This window comes from Myodes glareolus, chromosome 16, assembly GCF_982192425.1.
Source record: "Myodes glareolus chromosome 16, mMyoGla1.1, whole genome shotgun sequence".
Classification (NCBI taxonomy): domain Eukaryota; kingdom Metazoa; phylum Chordata; class Mammalia; order Rodentia; family Cricetidae; genus Myodes; species Myodes glareolus.
Window position 1 is genome coordinate 40,388,650 of NC_142041.1, and position 20,504 is coordinate 40,409,153.

Sequence of the window (20,504 nt, forward strand, 5' to 3'; positions counted from 1 at the left end):
GTTCACATTCCCAAGAGAAAACGGGGTGTGGGTGGTCTTTGATTATTTTGTGGGTTATGGATGTTTGTTATAATTCAGGGAAATACAAAAATACAGGAGAAAAAGACCACTATTAATCTCAGATATTTTGCATTGGCATGAATTCTGGTAAATGGACACAAATTCAAAGTCAACTTTGTTACACTGCATATATGTTTTCACTCTTGTTTAAAGGACTCTTGTATACTGACGCAAATTTAAGGTAATTTTTGTTACAACACACTATATACATATGTATCTACTCTTTAAAGGAATTTTGTATACTGATACCAATTTAAGGTTATTTTGTTACAACCTATTGCATATATGTTTTTGCTTATTTAAAGTATTGTACCTATGCAGTTCACTTTAAAAATGTAAGGTAAAATTCTAGCTTTTGAAAACTATTATTATGAACTATTTAGGATAATCAAAAAACACAGGTCTGTAGTCATCTATAACAATCAAATTTATAGATATGCTAGGTATATTTTCCAGATCATATAGATATATATTTTAGATAGATGGCCTTCAGATATTTCAAAGACCTATAGACTATGGCATTTAAAATGTTTTGTTAAAGTTTTCATGACAATGAGACATACCTGATCCTGGCAGCACCAATTTACCTCAGAGAAGCTATCGGCATTGAAGAAGTTCCTTTTTGGAGTTTGCTTTCATTGTGGCAAGGTTAGTCACTGAACAAAGAAACTGCTCTTGCCTTTGACTGCTGACTATATGCTGTGCAGACTGAACATGCAGAACCCACAGGAAAGTGACTACTGCAAACTTTGCCAAAACGAGGCAGAATGGTCATGCAGGGTTCCTGCTTCAAGAAGAAACTGCCAGACATTCTGCAGGGCACAGAGGAAAGTGACTAACAAATGGCCATATAGGCAGGACACTTTTTCAAATTTCCTGCTTCAATGAAAAGTCTGCCAGATTCTATGGGCCTATAGGCTGAAGATGGATGTCCCAACAGTGCAAAGGAACTTTGGGTGACTGTCCAAGCAGTCAGATATGTCTGTCATTCATAGAGTTTTTGGAATTTGTTTGCAATGCACTTTTTGTTTACTCAAAAAATGTTATCCTTCTGGGGGTCTTTGATGGAGCTGAAGATCAGACAGTTAGAGTTGCAGTTTTCCTTAGTTATGACAGAGAGCAAATTAGGTATAAAACTATAGATTCAGTAAGATAGGACAGATGATGAGATGTTTTAATTTGCTAGACACAAATGAACTAGAATTCATTACATTGTGAATGTAATCTTTACCTAATAATTGTTCTTATTGTATACAGTCTTACTATGTTAAAGTTAAAATTTTTCATTTTGTTTAGAAAGAAAAAGGGAGATGTTGGGGAATATTATTTTCAGGTGTGTGACTTTTGTCTACACTGCATTTGTCAACTCTGTGAAACTGCATTACTGTGCCTGTCTAAAACACCTGATGGTCCTAATAAAGAGATGAACAGCCAACAGCAAGGCAGGAGCAAGGATAGGTGGGGCTGGCAGGCAGAGTATAAAAGGAAAAACAAGAAGCAAAAGAATGAGGAGAGGAGGACATCAGGGGACATCCACCAAGTTACACAGCAAGCCATGGTGAAAAAAGTAAAGTAAGGTATACAGAAATAGAGAAAGGAAAAGCCCAGAGGCAAAAAGTAGTTGGGATAATTTAACAAAAGCTAGCAAGAAACAATCTACACTAAATTCGGGCATTCACAAGTAATAATATGCCTTCCTGTGATTTATTTGGAAACTAGGTGGTGGGCCCCTTAAAAAGTTGAAAGAGTAAAGCACCCACAATAGGGGAAATAGATGGGAAAGGGAAGGGAATGGGAGCAGAGGAGGAAGGGTAAACTGGTTGGTGTATAAAATAAATGAAAAAAATGTTATTTAAATAAAAAGATAAAAGTCTTTAAAAAAGAATAGCAAAAGGTATCAAAATTTATTTCAAGAATTTAATAAATTTTAAACACATAGTCAGAAGAACACACACAAAAACAAGACACCTATATTCCACAACTTTGATCCAGTTTTTCCAGCCTCCCTTATGATCATTATGAAAGATAGTCAAACTATACTGGTAAAGAAAGTCAAAATAAGGACCCCCCCCCAAAAAAAATGAATATAAAATCGTCTGGGGATTAACAGTAGTTGAGGGTAATCAACTGAAGTGAATGGCTGCTATAGTGGTTTAAATAAAATTGGCCCCCACAGGCTCACAGGGAGTAGCATTATTTGAAAGGATTAGGACATACAGCCTTGTTAGAGTAGACGTGGCAAGGTTGGAGAAAGTGTGTCACTGGGGTTGAGGGGTAGGTTTTGAGATTTTAGAAGGTCAACACAACCCAGTATCATAATCTTCCTGCTGCCTGCCATTTCAGATATAAAACTCTCAGCTACCTCTCCAGTACCAGGTCTGCCTATACGCCTCTACACTCCCTGCCATGACAATGGACTAAACCTCTGAAACTGTAGGCCAGCACCAATTAAATATTTTTCTTTATGAGTTGTCAATGGTCATGGTGTCTCTTCATAGCAATAGGATAATGACTAAGACAGCTGCGATAACTGGTTGATTCAGTACAGTAAACTTATACTATTTTAAAGTGCTTAATAAACCAACTGAGTGAATCTTCACATGGGGCTTATACTACTTTAAAATAAATGTTTACAAGAAAGAAACGCATGAAGAAAATATACTTTTCTTAAACCCTCTTCAGAATATATTTAAGATCACTTTCCTGGGCATGGTAGTACACTCTGTAATCAAAGCACTTAGGAAATATAAGGAAGATGATCAGAAGTTCAAGGTCATCTTCAGCAACCTAAGAAGACTACAGAAGGCCCCATCTCCAAAGGGAGGGGGATAAAGGGGATCATTTTAACAGTTTTGAGCTTTCATTCCTGTTTTCATTCTAGTACTTAAGAGCCTGAAAGCTGAAAGATTAGTCTATGAGTGATCTGGGCTACATAGTACAACTCTGTCTCAAAGCACAAAACAAAACATAAGAGTTTGGAAATAGTAATTAAAGCCAGGCTATGGTAGCACACAGGTCTTTAATCCCAGCTCTCAGGAGGCAAAAGCAAGTAGATCTTTGAGTTTAAGGCCAGTCAGGTCTACAGAACAAGTTCCAAGACAGTCAAGGCTACACAGAGAAACACAGTCTCTAAAAAACAAAAGGGGGGGTAAGAAAGAGGAAGAAGGAAGGAAGGAAGGAAGGAAAGAAGGAAGGAAGGAAGGAAGGAAGGAAGGAAGGAAGGAAGGAAGGAAGGAAGGAAGGAAGGAAGGAAAAAATTAGTAATTAAGAGTTCTATAGGGGCTGGAGAGATGGCTCGGCGGCTAAGAGCACTGGTTGTTCTTCCAGAGGTCCTGAGTTCCATTCCCAGAAACTACACGGTGGCTCACAACTACCTGTAGTAAGATCTGGTGCCAACTTCTAGCCTGCAGGAACACATGCAGGCAGACAGAATATTGTATGCATAATAAATAAATCTTTTTAAAAAAAGTTGTATGATATTACTAACATAATATTATTATTGCCAGATCAACTGACTCTCCTGCAGACTCAAAATGAACTCTCACAGAAGCCAAGTGTGATACCATATAACAGAAATCCCACTATTCAAGAGAATGAAGCAGAAATTTGGTGAGTTTGAGGCTTGCCTAGGTTATCATGAAGTCACATTCTAATTAAAAAATATAGAGAGTATACAAACAAGAAGGCTCAGCAGGTAAAGGTATTTGCCATAAAGCCTAACAACCTGAGTTTAATCTCCAGAATCTACATGGTAAAAAGAGAGAACGAACTCCTGTAAATTGCTCTTTAACCTCCCACAGATGTGCACCCACACATTCACGCACACATTCAGACACAGATACACACATACACACAAAATGTAAAAAAAAAAAAATGTCCGAATAACAACTAAGGTAGAATTCTTAGACCCTCCATTCAACTTCCAGTATTGTGTTACATTACCATAAACCCAGTTCTCAGGAGGCAGAAAGACACTCAGTTCCAGGTCAGCATAGTCTACAAAGAGCCTATCTCAAAAACTGAATTAAGTAAATAACATTACTTAAATAGTGGTAAATAAAATAACCACTAATATTAAAAATAAAACCTTTCACATGAACAATCCACATAAACTAGGATACAAAGAAAGTACAGATAGTTCAGAATATGTTCAAGTGTAAATACAGTAATCAAAGCATGAGATAGCCTAAGAAAATAATGCCAAACGCAGTTCAACAAGACCCTCTGGAGGCCAGCAGACGACTCAGAAGGCCAGCAGGTAAAAAGGCCTGCTTGGAAAGCCTGATAGTTTGGTCAGTTTTTTTTTCTTTTTTTCTTCTTTTGAGACCAGGTCTCTTTATGTAGACTTGGCTGCCCTAGAATTTGCTGCATAGACCAGGCCAGCCTCAAATTCATAGGAATCTCCCTGTCTCTGCCTCCCAAGTACTATGATGGGATTAAAAAAGAACATCACCATAGCCAGGCCAACAACGCCTTCCTAAGTTAGTCTCTCAAAATACAATCTAACAACATTCACATATAAAACTTTGTTGTCTCTCTAGTTTCCCTCTTTTCAAGCCATTAAAAGTTTCTTAAAGAAACAAGTCATTTTCTTGTAAACATATTCCATATTCTAAATTCCTCTCTTTATTTCCCATGGTATTAATCACAGTTTATAAAAAATACTTCAGACCAGAGGTGGTTTAGGTCTTGAATTTTTTTTCAGTTTTGGAAAATTTATTTTGGGAACTGAATTTATGTCTAAACATGAAACTGATTTATGTTTCATACAAACCTCATCTGAAAGTAATATTGTAGAACTACTCTTAACAAAACTTTAAGCGAAGATTCATGGGCTGGAATTTGTTATTTGTGGTGTCATAACTATATTCAAATGTTTATGGTTTAAAAGAATTTGAATTTTGGATGTTCAGATTATGGATTTTCAATCTATAAACTCTTTTTTATCTATTATATAGCCTATGAATTAGTCTAGAAACATAACTAAATTTATTTCCAGATGCATTCCAGCACTTCAGACAGGAATATTGCATAGATGGTATATATGGCTCTGTGTGCTTCATAGTATACACGAAATACCCAGTTGTTACAGTTTTTTGTCTTTTTCTGTGTGTATGTATATGAAGTCCAGAAGTCACTCCACACTCTGTCCCAAAATAACAAAATTTAAAAACAAAGTTTAGATTAGTGAGGAAAACTGAAAGTAGACTGGTTTTAGATGACATTAAGGAATTTGTAACTATTCTGCTTGGTACGCTAATTGTGTAGTCATTATAGAAAAACCAAAATCCCCAAACAATTAGAGATACACACTAAAATATTCTTAATGAAATGACATGGCATCTACGATTTCCTTTAAAATATACAAAAAATGGTCAGGGAAGATGAATCAGACAGAAAATACCCTGCCACAGGAACATGAGGACCTCAGTACAGATCTTCAGCACCAATGTAAAAAGCTGGGTACAGCACACATCTCTAACCCAGCACCACGTGATAGAAACAGGCAGACCCCTGCTCACTGGCCAGCAGTCAAATTGATATGCTCCAGGTTAGTCGGAGACCCTGTCTTGACCTACACAAACACACACTCATATAAATATGTACATACAATACACACCAATTAATTAATTAAAAATGACAAAATTAAGTACTAAAATAAACTAGTGGGAAGATGAAAACATCAGCAAATGATAATTACTGAGTATATGGAGTCTTAATTCGCTTACTACTTCTGTATGTTTGTAAATGTCCACAGAAAGCAGGCGTACTGTCCTAAGGAAGTCAAGCATACCTATAAGTTCAGGTGGGCTTCTTTCATTGAACCTCTCACACAGGCGAATAAACGTCTCGGTATTCTCAGTCGTGGGGCATTCACCATGTCTGAGAACACAAAAAGAAGTTGGTTGGAAAAGAGATTACAGACCTCAATAAAAGCTTGCAGCGTTTGTAACTTACAACTTACCCTTTACACTGAAGTTTGATATACTTGATTCCTTCTTTTTCTATGTCATTTCTGTCATAGAACCTTGAAGTATTTGTCAGATCCACCAACAAGCTCATTTTAACCTTTAAAAATAAATAAATAAATAAATAAATAGTGAGATTTGCTAGTTACTACATTTATTCCAAACAAGATAAGCAGGCGACAGGACTAGAAGTCATCCACTCTACTGAGCAGGATTACATGCTCACTGCTACCAAGCAGCTGACAGTGAAACTACCTTCTAAATGTAATTCTATTTTAATTCCAGAAATAAGAACTAAGGGGGCCCTGGAAAATAATTCTAAACTAAGGAGGACAGAAAGTATAAGCAAAACAGACTCCACTGTCAACAACGTGAATTCAAGGAGGCAAACGCTGTCACTGTTTTCTGTATTGGACAGCATTCTCCTAAAGAGCACAGCTCTGGCGCCAGGCACACATCTCCCAGGTTCGAGGTGGCCACCACAACCACTACTTCTATCTATTCACTACCCTGTATCCAGCCTTAAAGCATGTAAGAAGCCATTTATGCAACAAATGTGTGTTCCTTTTCTATTTAATATATTCTTCTATTTTCTAAAAATACACTAATGCCTAGAACTATAGTCCTTTTAAAGAAGCACAGTAAAAACTAAAAACAGAAGCCTGGTGTGGTGGCACACACCTTTAATCCCAGAGGTAGGCAGAGCTCTGAGATTGATGCCAGCCTGTTCTACAGATGGAGTTCTAGGACAGTCAGAGCTACACAGAGGGAGTAAAAAAAAAAAAAAAATCAAAGCTGAGGAGATGGCTTAGAGGGCAAAGTGCTTGCTATGCAAGCATGAGAACCTGAGTTCGGATCCCCAGCACCCACATAAAAAGGCAGGTGTGGTTACACACACCTGTAATTCCCGAGCTGGGAGGTGGAGACAGGATGATCCTCTGGGCTTTGCTGTCCGGCTAGTCTAGCCAAATCACCAAGCTCCAGGTTCAGTGAAGGACCTTGTCTCAAAAAAATAAGTTGGAGAATAACAGAGGAAGACATCAGACATCAACCTCTGGCCTCTGCACGTGTATTTCTCTTCCTGGATATCAGAAAGAAACAAGATAAGGGTATGAAAATAAATTAAAATCTTAATTTCATTTTCAATAAAATGAGAGGCATATATAATCTAAACAACTATTTTTAAAATGTAGTTCCTAAGCCTAGTATAGTGGCTTATGCCTAGTACATGGGAGGTAGACACGGGAGAAACAGAACTTCAAAGTCATTCTCAACTATATAGTGACTTTAAGCACACTCTGAGTTACATGTGACTCTATCCAAATACCCATAAAATAAAATAAAAGAAAACAAAATAGAAGGGAAAGAGAAAGAGAGAAGAAATATATGCCTGAACTGAGCTTCAAAAAGAGTTAATGTACAAATCCTCCACAACATTCTGCCATTCATAATTTGGAAGAATGGCAAGAAAATATAACCAATAAAACTAAAACTAAATTTAGTTACCTATCTAAGACTTTCATTATCTGAGTGTTAATCCCCCACATAAACAGATGGAAAGACAAAAACGACATGATCATCTCATCAGATGCACAAAAGGCCTTTCACAAAATCCAGCATTCCTTCAAGATAAAAGTCCACAATGGACTAGTGATACAAAGGACAAGCAGGTCAACAGTCAAAAATGGAGAAAAATTCAACACATTTCCACTAAAATCAGAAACAAGATAAGGATTTTCACTCTCTCCATACCTATTCCATATAGTACTTGAAGTCTTAGCTAGACCACTAAGACAACTGAAGGGGATATACATAGGAAAAGGAAAAGTCAAAGTATCCTTATTTGCAAAAGAGTTTATACATAAAAGACCCTAAAATTCTACCAGGAAGCTTTCACAGCTGATAAACACTTTCAGAAAAGTAGCAGAATACAAAATTAACTAATAAAAAAATCAGTAATCTTCCTTTATACAAATGACAGACCTACTAAGAAAGAAACTAGGGAAATAATACCTTTCACTGTAGCCTCAAAAAAAGAAAAAACTATCTTGGGATAACTCCAAGCAAGTAAAAGACTTGTATAATTAAAATTTTAAAACACTGAAGACAAGAATCAGTAGAATTGATATTGCGAAAGTGGCCATCCTACCAAAAGCAGTGTATAGATTCAATGCACTCCTCACCAAAATTCCAACACAGTTCTTCACAGAAATTGAGAAAACAACCTTCAGTTTTATTTGGAAATACACACACACAAACTAAAACAAACAATCCTGAACAATTGCATATTAAAAACACTACTGGAGTTATTACCATTGTCTATCTCAAACTGTAATAAAAGCAGACACATTGATCAATGGAACTAAAGACCCAGAAGTATTTCCACACACCTTTGGACACCTGATTTTTGATAAAGAAGTCAAAAATACACACTGGAGAAAAGACAGCATCTTCAACAAATAATGCTGCTCAAACTTCATGGTTGCATATAGAAGGGGGAATGCAAACAGATCCACACCTATCAAGTCCAAATGGATCAAGAGCTCAACATAACACCTGATACTCTGAATCTGATAGAGACAAAGTAGGGAACAGACTTGAACTCACTGGCATGGGAAAGGACTTTCTAAACAGGACACCACTAGCACAAGTACTAGGAACAACAATTATTAAGTAGAATCTCATGAAACTGAAAAGTTCTGTAATGGCAAAAGACACCATCATTCAGAACACAGTAGGTTATGGAATGAGATAAGATCTTTACCAATTATACATCTGATAGACCATTATCTAGAAAATATGAAGAATTTAAAAAACTGAGAATCAATAAAATAAACTAATTTAAAAATGAGGTACAGAACTAAGCATAAAGTTCTCAAAAGATGAAATACAAATGGCTGAGAAACAAAAAAATGTTCAATATCCTTAGACATCAGGGAAATGCAAATTAAAATGACTTTGAGATTTTATATTACACAAGCCAGAATGGCCAAGAACAATAAAGCAATGATAGCATATGCTGCCAAGGATGCTGGGAAAGGGGGATCCTTCTTCATTGCTGGGAGGTGCAAACTGCTACAATCATTGTAGAAATCAGTGTTGCACTTCCTCAAGAAGCTGGGAATCGATCTACCTTAAGATCCAGCTATAATACCCTTGCGCATAAAACCGAGGAATTCTACATCCTACTGTGGAGATACTTACTCATCCATGTCCAGTGCTGCTCTATTCATAATAGCCAGAAATTGGAAACTGCCTAGATATCCATCAACTGATGGATAATAAAAAGTGATACATTTACACAATGGACTATGATTCAGCTATTTAAAAAATGAAATTGCAGGTAAGTGGGTAGAGTTAGAATAATTCATCTTGAGAGAGGTAATACAGAACCAAAAACACAAATACTATATGCTATTCTCTTATATGTGGATATTAGTTTTAGGCTTTCAATATGTGTGCTACAATCTGAATAGTGACAGATATTAGGTACCTAGTAAGGGACCAGTGAGGAGGAGAGGATCTTTCAAGGAATGGGACATAGAATATAGAGTTAGGAAGAAACAACGGGGAAACTAGAATAGTAGGATTAAATGGGGACGAGGGGAGGAGAGGAAGAGTAAGGGGGGAAAAAATAGGGAATATGGGGAGGGACAACTAACACTAAAGGCCATTTAAGTCATATGGAAACCTACTACTGCAGAAGCTTCTGAAAATAAATACGCATATGAAAGGAATCTACCAATGAGAAATATTATCTCAAGAACAAAAAGGTGAACAGCACCTGGGAACCATACCCAAGGCTGTCTTCTGGCCTCTATACCCATGTGTAAGCACATAGCCCTCACTGAAAAGTCCTTGAAGAATGAAACAGGGAAGGAATACTACATCAGTAGCAAAGAGCTTTGCTTCTTACCTTCAGACTCTTTAGGTAATTTGAGAGCATACTAGGATGGAACCGGTTTTCTTCAGCAACTTGACTATCATATCGTGGCCCCAGCATCGTCTTCAGAGGTAAGAATCTTCCTAAACATCAAGGTAAATAATAATTTTCATTATTTAAAGAAAGGACTAAAATTCTATAATTTGATTTTCCAAACCTGCCTTCTTCAAATAACATTTTGTTTTTGTTTTTTATTAAAGTAGAGTCTCATATATGCCAGGCTGGCATGAGACTCACTGTGTAGTTGAGGATGACCTTGATTTTCTGATTCTCTTGTACCACTGGCCTGGCTTTATGTAGTGGTGAGAATAGAACCCATGACCTCCTGGTAGTAAGCAAGCATTATACTAAATGAACTACATCCCACCCCCACTTTGTTAATACCTTAAAATGAAACACAAAATTATAAACGCAATTACCCATAATGTTCTTTCACTCGAAATGCAGATTAATTAATTGAATTTATTCTAGAATTTGATGATATAAACAAAGAAAAATTACCAATGAATGAAACATCCATAAAGAATCTAAACTTAGGGCTGGAGAGATGACTCAGCTGATAAGAGCACTTATTGCTCTTGCAGAAGATCTGGGTTCAATTCCCAGCACCCATACGGTGGTTCACAACCACATGTGACTCCAGTTCCAAAGGATCCGATTCCTTCTTCTGGTCTCCAGACTCCTGCACGCACATGGTGCACATAAACTTATACAGTCTCACACATGTATGTGTAAATAAAACATAAATAAATCCTTTTTTAGGAATCTATACCACTAAAGTCATCTGCTCCTATGAGCAAGAACTCCAATAAAACTCATTTGCTCACCAAGTTGAACTTTGGTAAATATCCTTACTTCTTGTCTACTGTCATTTCCCTATCTTGGGGTAAGAATAGATGTTCACATCTACCCAGAAATAGCACCTCACACAATATCTCCAAAAGCTGGAGTTGTAAGTATGTACCAACACTACAGTTTAACTCAATTTATTTCAAGTTCCTAATTACACGGCATTGGTATGGGGGGGTTGCTGTTGTTGTTTATTTGTTATGTAAAGCAGGGATATCAAGTTTAGCCTCCAACGGTGTGTAGCTGGGGATAACCTTGACCTCCTGATTCTCCTACCTCAATTTTCAGAGTGATGGGATCACAGGCGTTCACCCAGCAGAACTGGTTTATGTAACGCTAGGGATCAAAAGCAGGACTTTCTGTGCAAGTAATCTGCTAACTAAAGGACTTCCCCAGCCTCGGCTGTCTGGAAAGGCTGTTAAGTATTTCCATCTCTGAACCTCATCCACATCTCAGGGAAAAGATCATGGAGGATGTTATAGTGTTAAAATTGTATTAACCAGAATCAATTGCTAAAGGCTTACTTGCTAAAGGCTTACTGTTTGTTTGGTACTTTTTTTTTTTTTTAGTAGTATAAGCCCAGGGAAATCACCTTAAATAAGCAATTTTCAAATACCTATTTGTCAAGATTTAGATTTTTGACTATTTTTTAAGACAAAGTCTCATGTCGGGTAGTGATGGCACACACCTTTAACCACAGTACTAGAGAGGCAAAGGAAGGAGGATCTCAGTGAATTCAAGGCTAGCCTGGTCTACAGATCAAGTTCCAGGGAAGACTCCAAAGCTATACAAAAGAAATCAAGTCTCTAAAAAGAAAAAGAAAAAGAAAAAAGAAAAAAGAAAAGAGTCTCATGATATAGCCCAGGCTATCACTATATAGGTAGGTAACTTTGAATTGGCAATGTTCAATCTCCGGTTACCAAGTGCTGAGATTATATTACAGTTGGGTTTTTGAGTTTTTGGGGTTTTGGGGGTTTTTTGTTTTGTTTTGTTTTTTTTGGTTTTTCAAGACAGGGTTTCTCTGTAGTTTTTTTTGGAGCCTGTCCTGGAACTAGCTCTTGTAGACCAGGCTGGCCTTGAACTCACAGAGATCCACCTGCTTCTGCCTCCCGAGTGCTGGGATTAAAGGCATGCACCATCACCGCCTGACGATTTCTGGTTCTCTCTCAAGAAAAGTTGATGGCTTTGTCATGCCATATTTTATTAACATGCATTATTTTTCTGTTATATTTGCCTGAGTATGTATATGTGTGCCCAATGTCTTATGACTTGAGGCCAGAAGAGGGTGCTGGATCCACTGGAACTAGAGCTATGGACAGTTGTTAGCCATCAAGTAGATGCTGGGAACCAAACTTGATTCCTCTGCAAGAGCAGTATGTGTTCTTACTGCTAAGCCACCTTTCCAGCGCCTCACTTTTCCTTTAACTTTTCTTCTCACTTCTCTTTATCTCATTTTTTCAGTTTTTTTAAACATCTATTTATTAAGAGTGTCGATGAACACACACTTCAGGAAAGAGTTCCCTTCTTCTGCTTTAGGGGTTCAACCAGGTTGTAAAGCTTGGTGGCAAGTGTCCTACTTACAGAGCCATTCTACTGGCCCTTCACTCTTTTATCATTGGTCCCCACTCCTCTTTGGAGACTATATAGCTGAGGTTGGCTTAGAGCTCTAATGTAGCCCAGGCTGGGTCTGAGCTCCCTGCCTCTCCATGCCAAGTGCTGGAATTACAAATGTGTGCCACCACAGCTAGCTACTATTAAATAAATGTAACTAAAATGTTTAATTGGTAACAGTATAATTTTAATTTTGTTACATGTATTTATGTGCGTACACACAGCTTGCATGTGGAGGTCATATGACAATTTGCTGGAAACGCTGTCCTTTCTTTCTACCATGAAGACCCTGGTGATTGAACTCAAGTGCCAGGTTTAGTAGTAAGCACCTTTACCAGCTGGTCTCACCAGACCGCTACCAATTTTTTTTTAATTATTTATTTATTTACTATGTATACAATATTCTGTCTGTGTGTATGTCTGCAGGCCAGACCTCATTACAGATGGTTGTGAGCCACCATGTGGTTGCCGGGGAATTGAACTCAGAACCTTTGGAAGAGCAGGCAATGCTCTTAACCACTGAGCCATCTCTCCAGCCCCCGTTATCAATTTTTAACACATATTTTCACATTTACTGGTGGTGTATACTGTCTTATTGATTTTTATTGTGTCTTGTCTACGTGTATTTATGTAGATTATATGTATGCCTAGTGCCTGAGGAGACCAGAAGACATTATGCCCTGGAACTAGGACTACAGACTGCTGTAAACTGCCATTAGTGCTGGGAACTGAACCCGAGTCCTCTAACAACTCAAACTCTCATTAAAAACTGACAGCAGGGTATGGGAGACGGGAGATATATCTAATCCCACCATTTGGGGAACAGAAGCAGGAGGATTGAGTTAAAGTCATCCTCAAACTAGATAGGCCATAGTTCAAGGCCAACCTATACAACATAGACGTACAGTGAGTACATGATGTTTGCCAACTATTAGGAAATGCACTTCACTGAAGGTGGCAGACAGCAGATCGACAGCTGTCTAGGAAAGAAGGACTGCAGAAGCTTCATACAACAGTGTACAGAAAGACTATAATGCAAAAGTCAAATGATTTTCCTTATGTCTACATACTGAGTCTATAAACAGCTACATGGTGGGTTATATGAGGAAGAAAAACTGTATATTAAAGTGAAAATGTTTTATGTAAACTAAATGGAAAAACACACCAAGAGCGTGAGTTTTAAATGTATATGGGCTTCATATTTAGACTTTTTTTTTTCTTTTTCTTGGTTTTGTTTGTTTGTTTTCCGAGACAGGGTTTCTCTGTAGCTTTGGAGCCTGTCCTGGAACTAGCTCTTATAGACCAGGCTGGCCTCAAACTCACAGAGATTCGCCTGCCTCTGCCTCCTGAGTACTGGGATTAAAGGCATGCGCCACCACTGCCCAGCTAGACTCACTTTTCTGAAAGTTTATTTTTGTTTATGTGTATGTGTATGTGCAATTGTATGAGTATATGCCACATGTGTGCAGGTACTGGAAGAAGCCAAAAGAGGGTATCAGATACCCTGGAACTGGAACCACTCTGCGGGTGCTGGGAATAGAACTTGTGTCCTCTGGAATAGCAGCAGCACTGAGACAACCCTGAAGCCCTGAAACTTAGGCTTCCGGCTAGCCATTTAACTTGCTCATCACCGCGGACTTGGTGCTAGGGAGGCCAGCTGTGCTGGAGATGAGCCGTGGCAGCAGAACGCTTCCCATTCATGTGTCAGCACATGGATGGTGTTGACTGGGATGTCCTGAAAGGGGATACTTAAGCACAGTAACAGAAAGAAAGTGAGAGTCAGGAGCAGCAAGAAACTTTGAATGTGGCAAAAATTCTGAGATGCTGTAAGATGCCATAAATTTAATTACCTATGCCAGATGGTGCCAGAAAAGATACCCAGTTACCACCACATCCTGACCCTTAACAAAACTGTCCTTTACTGGATAGATGCTGAAATCCTCACATAAGCGCTATCCTAAAACTTGTCTGCCTTGAGTTTTTGCTTTGTTCTGAAACGCCGTTGTAGCTTAACGAAGATATTTTAATACAGATTTGAGCTCAAGAGTTGAGTTAAGGGAAAGACAGTCGCTCAAAAGAATGACAACAGCAAGCAAGAGTATGGGCTTCTCCAAGAAAAAGCAACAAGCAGAGGTACCAGCTCCTCAATGGAGAGCCATCGCTCACTGTATTTCGGATGCTATTCAAAGAGCATCCAAAGAGGGGAAAGAACGGTAAAGTTTGCCTGAGAACTTATAAATGGGTGCTTAGCAGTAAAGATCTACAAACAACTGTCCGATGATTATTCTATAACGGTAAATCTGTCGGGCAGCGGTGGCGCACGCCTTAAATCCCAGTACTCGGGAGGCAGAGGCAGGCGAGCTCTGTGAATTCGAAGCCGGCCTGGTCTACAAGAGCTAGTTCCAGGACAGACTCCAAAGCTACACAGAGAAACCCTGTCTCAAAAAAAAAAAAAAAAAAAAAACACAGAGTAGATCCAGTACAAACAGTTTGTGTATTCCTTCCTCAATTTTAGCGTAAAAACTGCTTTTGGCTCCTAGGTCCAGTCGACAAAGTTCTAAACTGCTATCTAACCTTATTGCTGGTTAACTGTGGTCCCTTACGGCTACCATCTGCAATGTCTCCCCAAATTCAGAGAACTGTGTCTCAGCTATTTCAGGCGTGGTCCCTGGGATATATGTGTGTGGTCCAAATTCATCAAGCTGTACACTGTTAAATCCCTGTCCCTCAGTCTAGCAGTGACACGGGCCTAGAAGCCCAGGTATTCTGGAGGCTAGAAAAAGCATCTCCCAAGTTCCAGAGCGAAGCTACTCTACGTCAAACTCAAGATGGAACCATTCCACGAAAGTCCGTTTCAAAGAAAAACTAAAACTCCCCCCGCTTCCCAGCCTCCTTTCTCTTAAAGCCTTCCTCAATCTCAAGACTCACACTCCGCTCCTGTCCTCGTCCCGAGAACAAGTGTCAACAGAGAGCGAGACCCAGTCTCCAAATCACCAAGGGAGAGGTTCACCAACTTGAAGATCCGGAAGCCTCCTGTCCACCTCCCGTCGTCGCTCCCCAGCCCTGCGGGAGCCCGGACTGGCTGCCGCCGAGCGCGCGGTTCCCAGGCCCGGCTGGAGGAGTGGGATTCGAACCCGCCCGCAGCCCCCTCCCCGGTACCTGCCACCGGCTGGCCGCGCCGCGGACAGTTCAGCCATCGCGGCGGGATCTTGTTGTAAGCCATGTCGGCGCCGCACACCGCCACCTAGCCGACCGCTCCGGAGCGAGCGGCCCGGACCCTAGCGCCGGCAACCGCACCCGGCTCCACAGCGGCGCGCCACTTTCATTCAGGTTCGACTCCGAGGCTCCCGGCGAGCCCACAATGCATCGCAACTTCCGCCCCAAAGGACCCGCCCCCTTCCTTCCGAGGTCAAGCGAAGAGGAAGCCCCGCCCTGGTGAGTGGCTAAAAGCGGCCACGAATTAGAGGGGCGGTTCCACCTGACCCCGCCCCTCCAGTCCCGCCCCTCCAGTCCCGCCCCCTGGGTCACAGTCTCCCGCCTCTGTCTGCCAAGCCCAAGCCTGTTTTGACTCAGTGCGTAAGCTAATGCCACGCGTCCTTTTTTTTCCATCTAAACAAGAGAAACCCCCAGATAGAAAGAATCCAAGCTTCTCTCCCACTATGGACTGAGCTGTCACTTTCAAAAGGGTATCTTTGACACGTTAAAGTGTTTGTCTGCTAATCACAGCTCAAGTTTGGTGTACCTGCTGGATCTGGGTTTGAAGCAGCCTTTGGGAATCCTCCCTTACCTGGATCAGAATCCTTAAAAACAGAGACTAGGTTATTACAAATGAGGAAATTCTTTTTCGGTGAGGGATAGGGAACATGGTCCAGAGGACCCATGAAACATCAAAAATTAGTACTTAAGACTTTGTCATTTCTGGGACAGGCAGTTTTAGCTGGGTGGTCCAGCACTCAGGAGGCAAAGAAAGGTGGACTTCTGAGAGTTCAAGGCCAGCCTGGTCTACAAGAGTTAATTCCCAGACAGGCTCTAAAGCTACAGAGAAATGCTATCTCAAAAAAGAACAAAAAGGATGGGGAGGGGAGAAGATTGTCATTTCTAGGGCAGGCAGTTTTGATGTGTTTTTAGTTGTTTTGTTGTTTAATCTTTTTTTATTTTCTCTATCGCAAACATTTAGCAGTTTTGGAAAGTCTCTGTCTCGAAGGGGTCAGTAATTATGTGTAATTGGCAGAGAGGTAGAAATTGACCACTTGGCTACTACTAGGTCAGTGTAGACCAGGAAGTCTTGTGTTTTCCCCTTGAGATTTAAAACACCATAAGAAAAGATGGAGCCAGCAAGACTTTACTGTGGCTGTGGTCCACTAGGGCCAAGCTGGTTCCTCCTTGTAATAGCTTCAGTTATTCTACTGAAGGCACGCCTAGTAGAGGAAACCTCAATCCAGGAATTGATTGGCCTGCGACCATGTTCATTGGGCATTTTCTTGATTGCTAGTTGATGGGAGAGCCCCAACCCCACTGTGGGCCGTGCCATTCTGAACCAAGTGGCGCAGTGGGTCTCAGCCTTCCTAATGCTTCTACCCTTTGATGCAGTTCCTCGTGCTGTGCTGACCCCCAGACGTTATTTTTGCTGCCACTTCTTCGCTGTAATTTTGCTGCTGTCAAGAATCATAATGTGAATATTTTTGCGAATACAGGTTTGTTAAGAGTTTCATGATTCACAGGTTGAAAACCACTGGCTGGGCTATATAGGAAAGCTGGATGAGCAAGCCAGGGATACCAGCCATTAAGCAGCGATCCTTCAGTGGCTTTGCTCAGTTCCTGCCTTCGGGTTCCTGGTTGAGTTCCTGCCCTTGTTTCCCCCAGTAAGCCAGATAAACCATTTCCTTCCCCAAGATGCTTTTAGTTAGTGTTTTTTTATGGAAACAAAAAAACCAAACTAGAACACTCTTGCTCAAAGGAATAGAATCTAAATTCTACCTTTGGCCTTAGGAGAAGAGAGACATATATAATCTGTCCCAAAATCTATAATCTTTTTGTACTATTGTTCCCTCCCTTTAGAGTTAATGATATGATTCTGTAGGAGAGAGACCTTGGTGGGTGAGAGACAAGACACGCTTATGTGGGAAATTTTATTAAGAGAAAGGTATGGGAAAGGGGGAGAGGGGAGGGAAAAGACCTACCTCAGGGGACAGGAGCAGCCCATGAGAAGAGGGAGAGGGAGGTAGAAGTAGGTAGAATTTCACCTTTTAAAGGGACAGCATACTGCCTGCCCTGTGTGCAGGCATGAGGCACAGGTGACCACTCTGGAAGGTCCTCTCAAGGTGTCAGGCCAGGTGTGCCAGGATGCTAACAGTTAATCCAACTAAGTCTGTCAGTCACAGGACTCCAGACCCAAGCTAATTTGCCTACAGACATGTTAAGGAGATGGAAAGAATAATTATCTTCTTAATGAGATAATGCACTTACACACCCCAAGTCCTTCCCTCAATGGAGTTACTTACAGATTTTCACTAATTCTGTTCTGCTTTCTGTGGTTTAATTTTTAAAAAAAGCAGATGATGTGTTTCTGCCAACACAAAAGGCCATTCAGACCAGATTTAAAACAGATAAATGCAGGTTTATTGGTCATGGTTTCCAGGGTGGGTTCACCAGTCCCAAAGAACAGAGCTAGCGAAACCACAGGCCCAGGATAAAGTAGGGAGGTTCTTTAGCCCTTAGGTGAGAAACCACGGGGCCAGAATAAGGTAGGGAGGTTCTTTAGCCCTTAGGTGAGAAGTGCTGATGTGCCAGCTTGGAGCTGGGACTATGACCAAGTATGGGCAAAAGCTAGATACCTGGGTGAGCACTTGGGTGCCATTCCTTTGTTCAGAGTTTCCTCAGCACAGGCGGGGTTGGGGAAAGTGGGGCAGATGGTGTCTTCCAGCTTGTGCAAGGGGGAGCAGGAGTTCCTACTGAACAGCATAACTTTTCTTTCTGTCTGCCTTTTCAATATTGGCCAAAATCCTACACATGCTTGCCCAGACGTTATGGACAATCTCATTCCCTCTGTCAGGCCCCCTCTTGTAAGACAGGTTCCTCACAACCTGCAACATTCCCTCCAAACTGAAACATTTGTGCCCAGGAGAAAAGGGAAGGCCCTTGAGCCTCAGAAGGCAAACACAGGGCGATGTGAAAGCAGGAACTTGGAAGCTTTCTGAGGGCTGCTATCCAGCCAGATAAAGAGGAGAAATCTATGACTGAAAGGGGGAAAGTGGGGTAAAAAGAGATAGTTCTGGAGTGAGCTACATAGAAAGCTCCAGAGTTGTAGATTTCCTGAATCGTCGCCCACATAGGGTAGGCTCTCTGGCCCTGCAACTGCGTGAAGAGCAGAGTTAGCCCTGCTCCTTGTCAGTAGCCCTCCCCTACACTCCTGTAAAAACCCCAATAAAGCCAGGGAGCGGTGGCGCACACCTTTAATCCCAGCACTCGGGAGGCAGAGGCAGGCAGATCTCTGTGAACTCAAGGCCAGCCTGGTCTACAAGAGCTAGCTCCAGGACAGGCTCCAAAGCTACAGAGAAACCCTGTCTTGAAAAACAAAAAAACAAAACAACAAATAAAGAGGACCCCAATAAAAACCTCATTGTCTCACCAAGTTGGAAACCGGTATAGTCATTACTCTGTTGTGGACTCCCATTCTGGAGTGAATAGATCCAAGTGTTGTGTCTCCCCATCAAATGTTCATCACACACACACGCACATGCACACGCACGCGCGCCATGACCCGTGAAGCTGTTGTCAACCTCCATGGCCTAACCTTAGTGCTGCTTGCTTTTTTGTTCTCTGTTATGCCCAAATCCGTGGGTCCCCACAAAAGCCAACAAAGGAGACCGAGTCCCGTATGTAAAACCAAAGAGCCTTTATTTCAATCAAGTTTGCAAACTCGGTCTCTCTGCATGTCCAACATATTGGAATATCCGAAGAGTCCTGAACACAATTAGAATTGAGTTTTTACAGTAAAGGTGGGGGTGACGGGTTTCTGAGGTTCAGGACCTCTGATTGGCTGACATCTATCTAGGGGTGTCCTGTTGAGGTGCGCTGGTAGGTGATCCTGTCTACAGAGGTTGGAATGCCAGGCATTTCCTTTGACTGGTCTGCTTTTGGGTAACGGTCAGGCAATCTCAGCCTGTGGTTCCTCCTGCATCCATCCAAGCATTGTCTCAGGGTAAACTATTGAGACTCCAGACTCTATTTAAATTCATCGATGGCCAGAGTCCCAGGTCTTAATGGTAGGAAGTAAAGAACTTCCTTTGGGTGACCTGCCCAGACTTAGCTTTTATGGCTGCTCCACACACTCTCCTTCTCGATGTTCTCCCACCCTCTCTTCCCAGCAGCTACTAGGGTTTACAGATCACCTGCTTGGTTAGTTTTCTTTAAAATGGTCCCTTGGCTTCCCTCAGTGTCATTTGGGTAGCAGCCCTCACAAAGCTTCCGTTTTGTTTATTTCTTTGTTTCTTTGTGTGTTTGTTTGTTTTTAGTTTGGAGTTTTTTGTTGTTGTTGTTGGGGGCTGGGGAGACTTAAAAGACAGGGTTTCTGTGTGTAACATCTCTATCTGTCCTGGAACTAGCTTTTTAGACCAGGCTGGCTTCAAACTCACAGAGATCTGAAACTATGTAACAGGACTCCATGCCTGTTGAGAGCTGGAGCCACCTATGATGGACTAAAGAAACCTAATTCTTGGTACCTTGGTGCAGGAGCAGACTTATCAAAGTCTGGGCTGGCATGGTCTCAAAGAAGTTAAAGTTTCAGTACCTGGGAACTTGGCTTTTCCTCCTGAAGAGACTGGATTTACCAGTCCCCAAAGATCTGCACTCAATCTCTGATGCCGTTGAGATATCCCGTGTTGCCCTTCATACAGTATTGCTCGATCAGCTTCTTGCTGACTTTCCCCTGTTTCTCCCCTACAAACTGTATGTAAGGGGTTGTATTTCTTCATAAATCGTTTGCGAAAACCCTCAGCTTATGTAAAGCCTGCTAACCCCAAACCTTCCTATTTTTTTTAATCTTCTCATCTTCAGCTCATCGCCCCACAAGT

General features: G+C 40.9%; 1 protein-coding gene across 2 annotated transcripts in view; it reads right to left on the reverse strand.

The window, feature by feature from the left end:
* Positions 1-15,781, reverse strand: part of Rngtt (RNA guanylyltransferase and 5'-phosphatase) — a 208,934-nt gene extending 193,153 nt beyond the window's left edge. The window contains exons 1-4 of one of the 2 annotated variants that reach the window (XM_048420004.3): positions 15,592-15,781; positions 9,946-10,055; positions 6,026-6,129; positions 5,855-5,943 (exon numbers count right to left, since the gene is read on the reverse strand). In XM_048420004.3, the coding sequence (XP_048275961.1) occupies positions 5,855-5,943; positions 6,026-6,129; positions 9,946-10,055; positions 15,592-15,655 (367 nt within the window). In that variant the 5' untranslated portion in view covers positions 15,656-15,781. Of the gene's footprint in view, positions 1-5,854; positions 5,944-6,025; positions 6,130-6,927; positions 7,111-9,945; positions 10,056-15,591 lie in introns of those variants that run through there. The other variant, XM_048420005.3, reaches the window with a different exon arrangement.
* Positions 15,782-20,504: the final 4,723 nt, after the last annotated feature.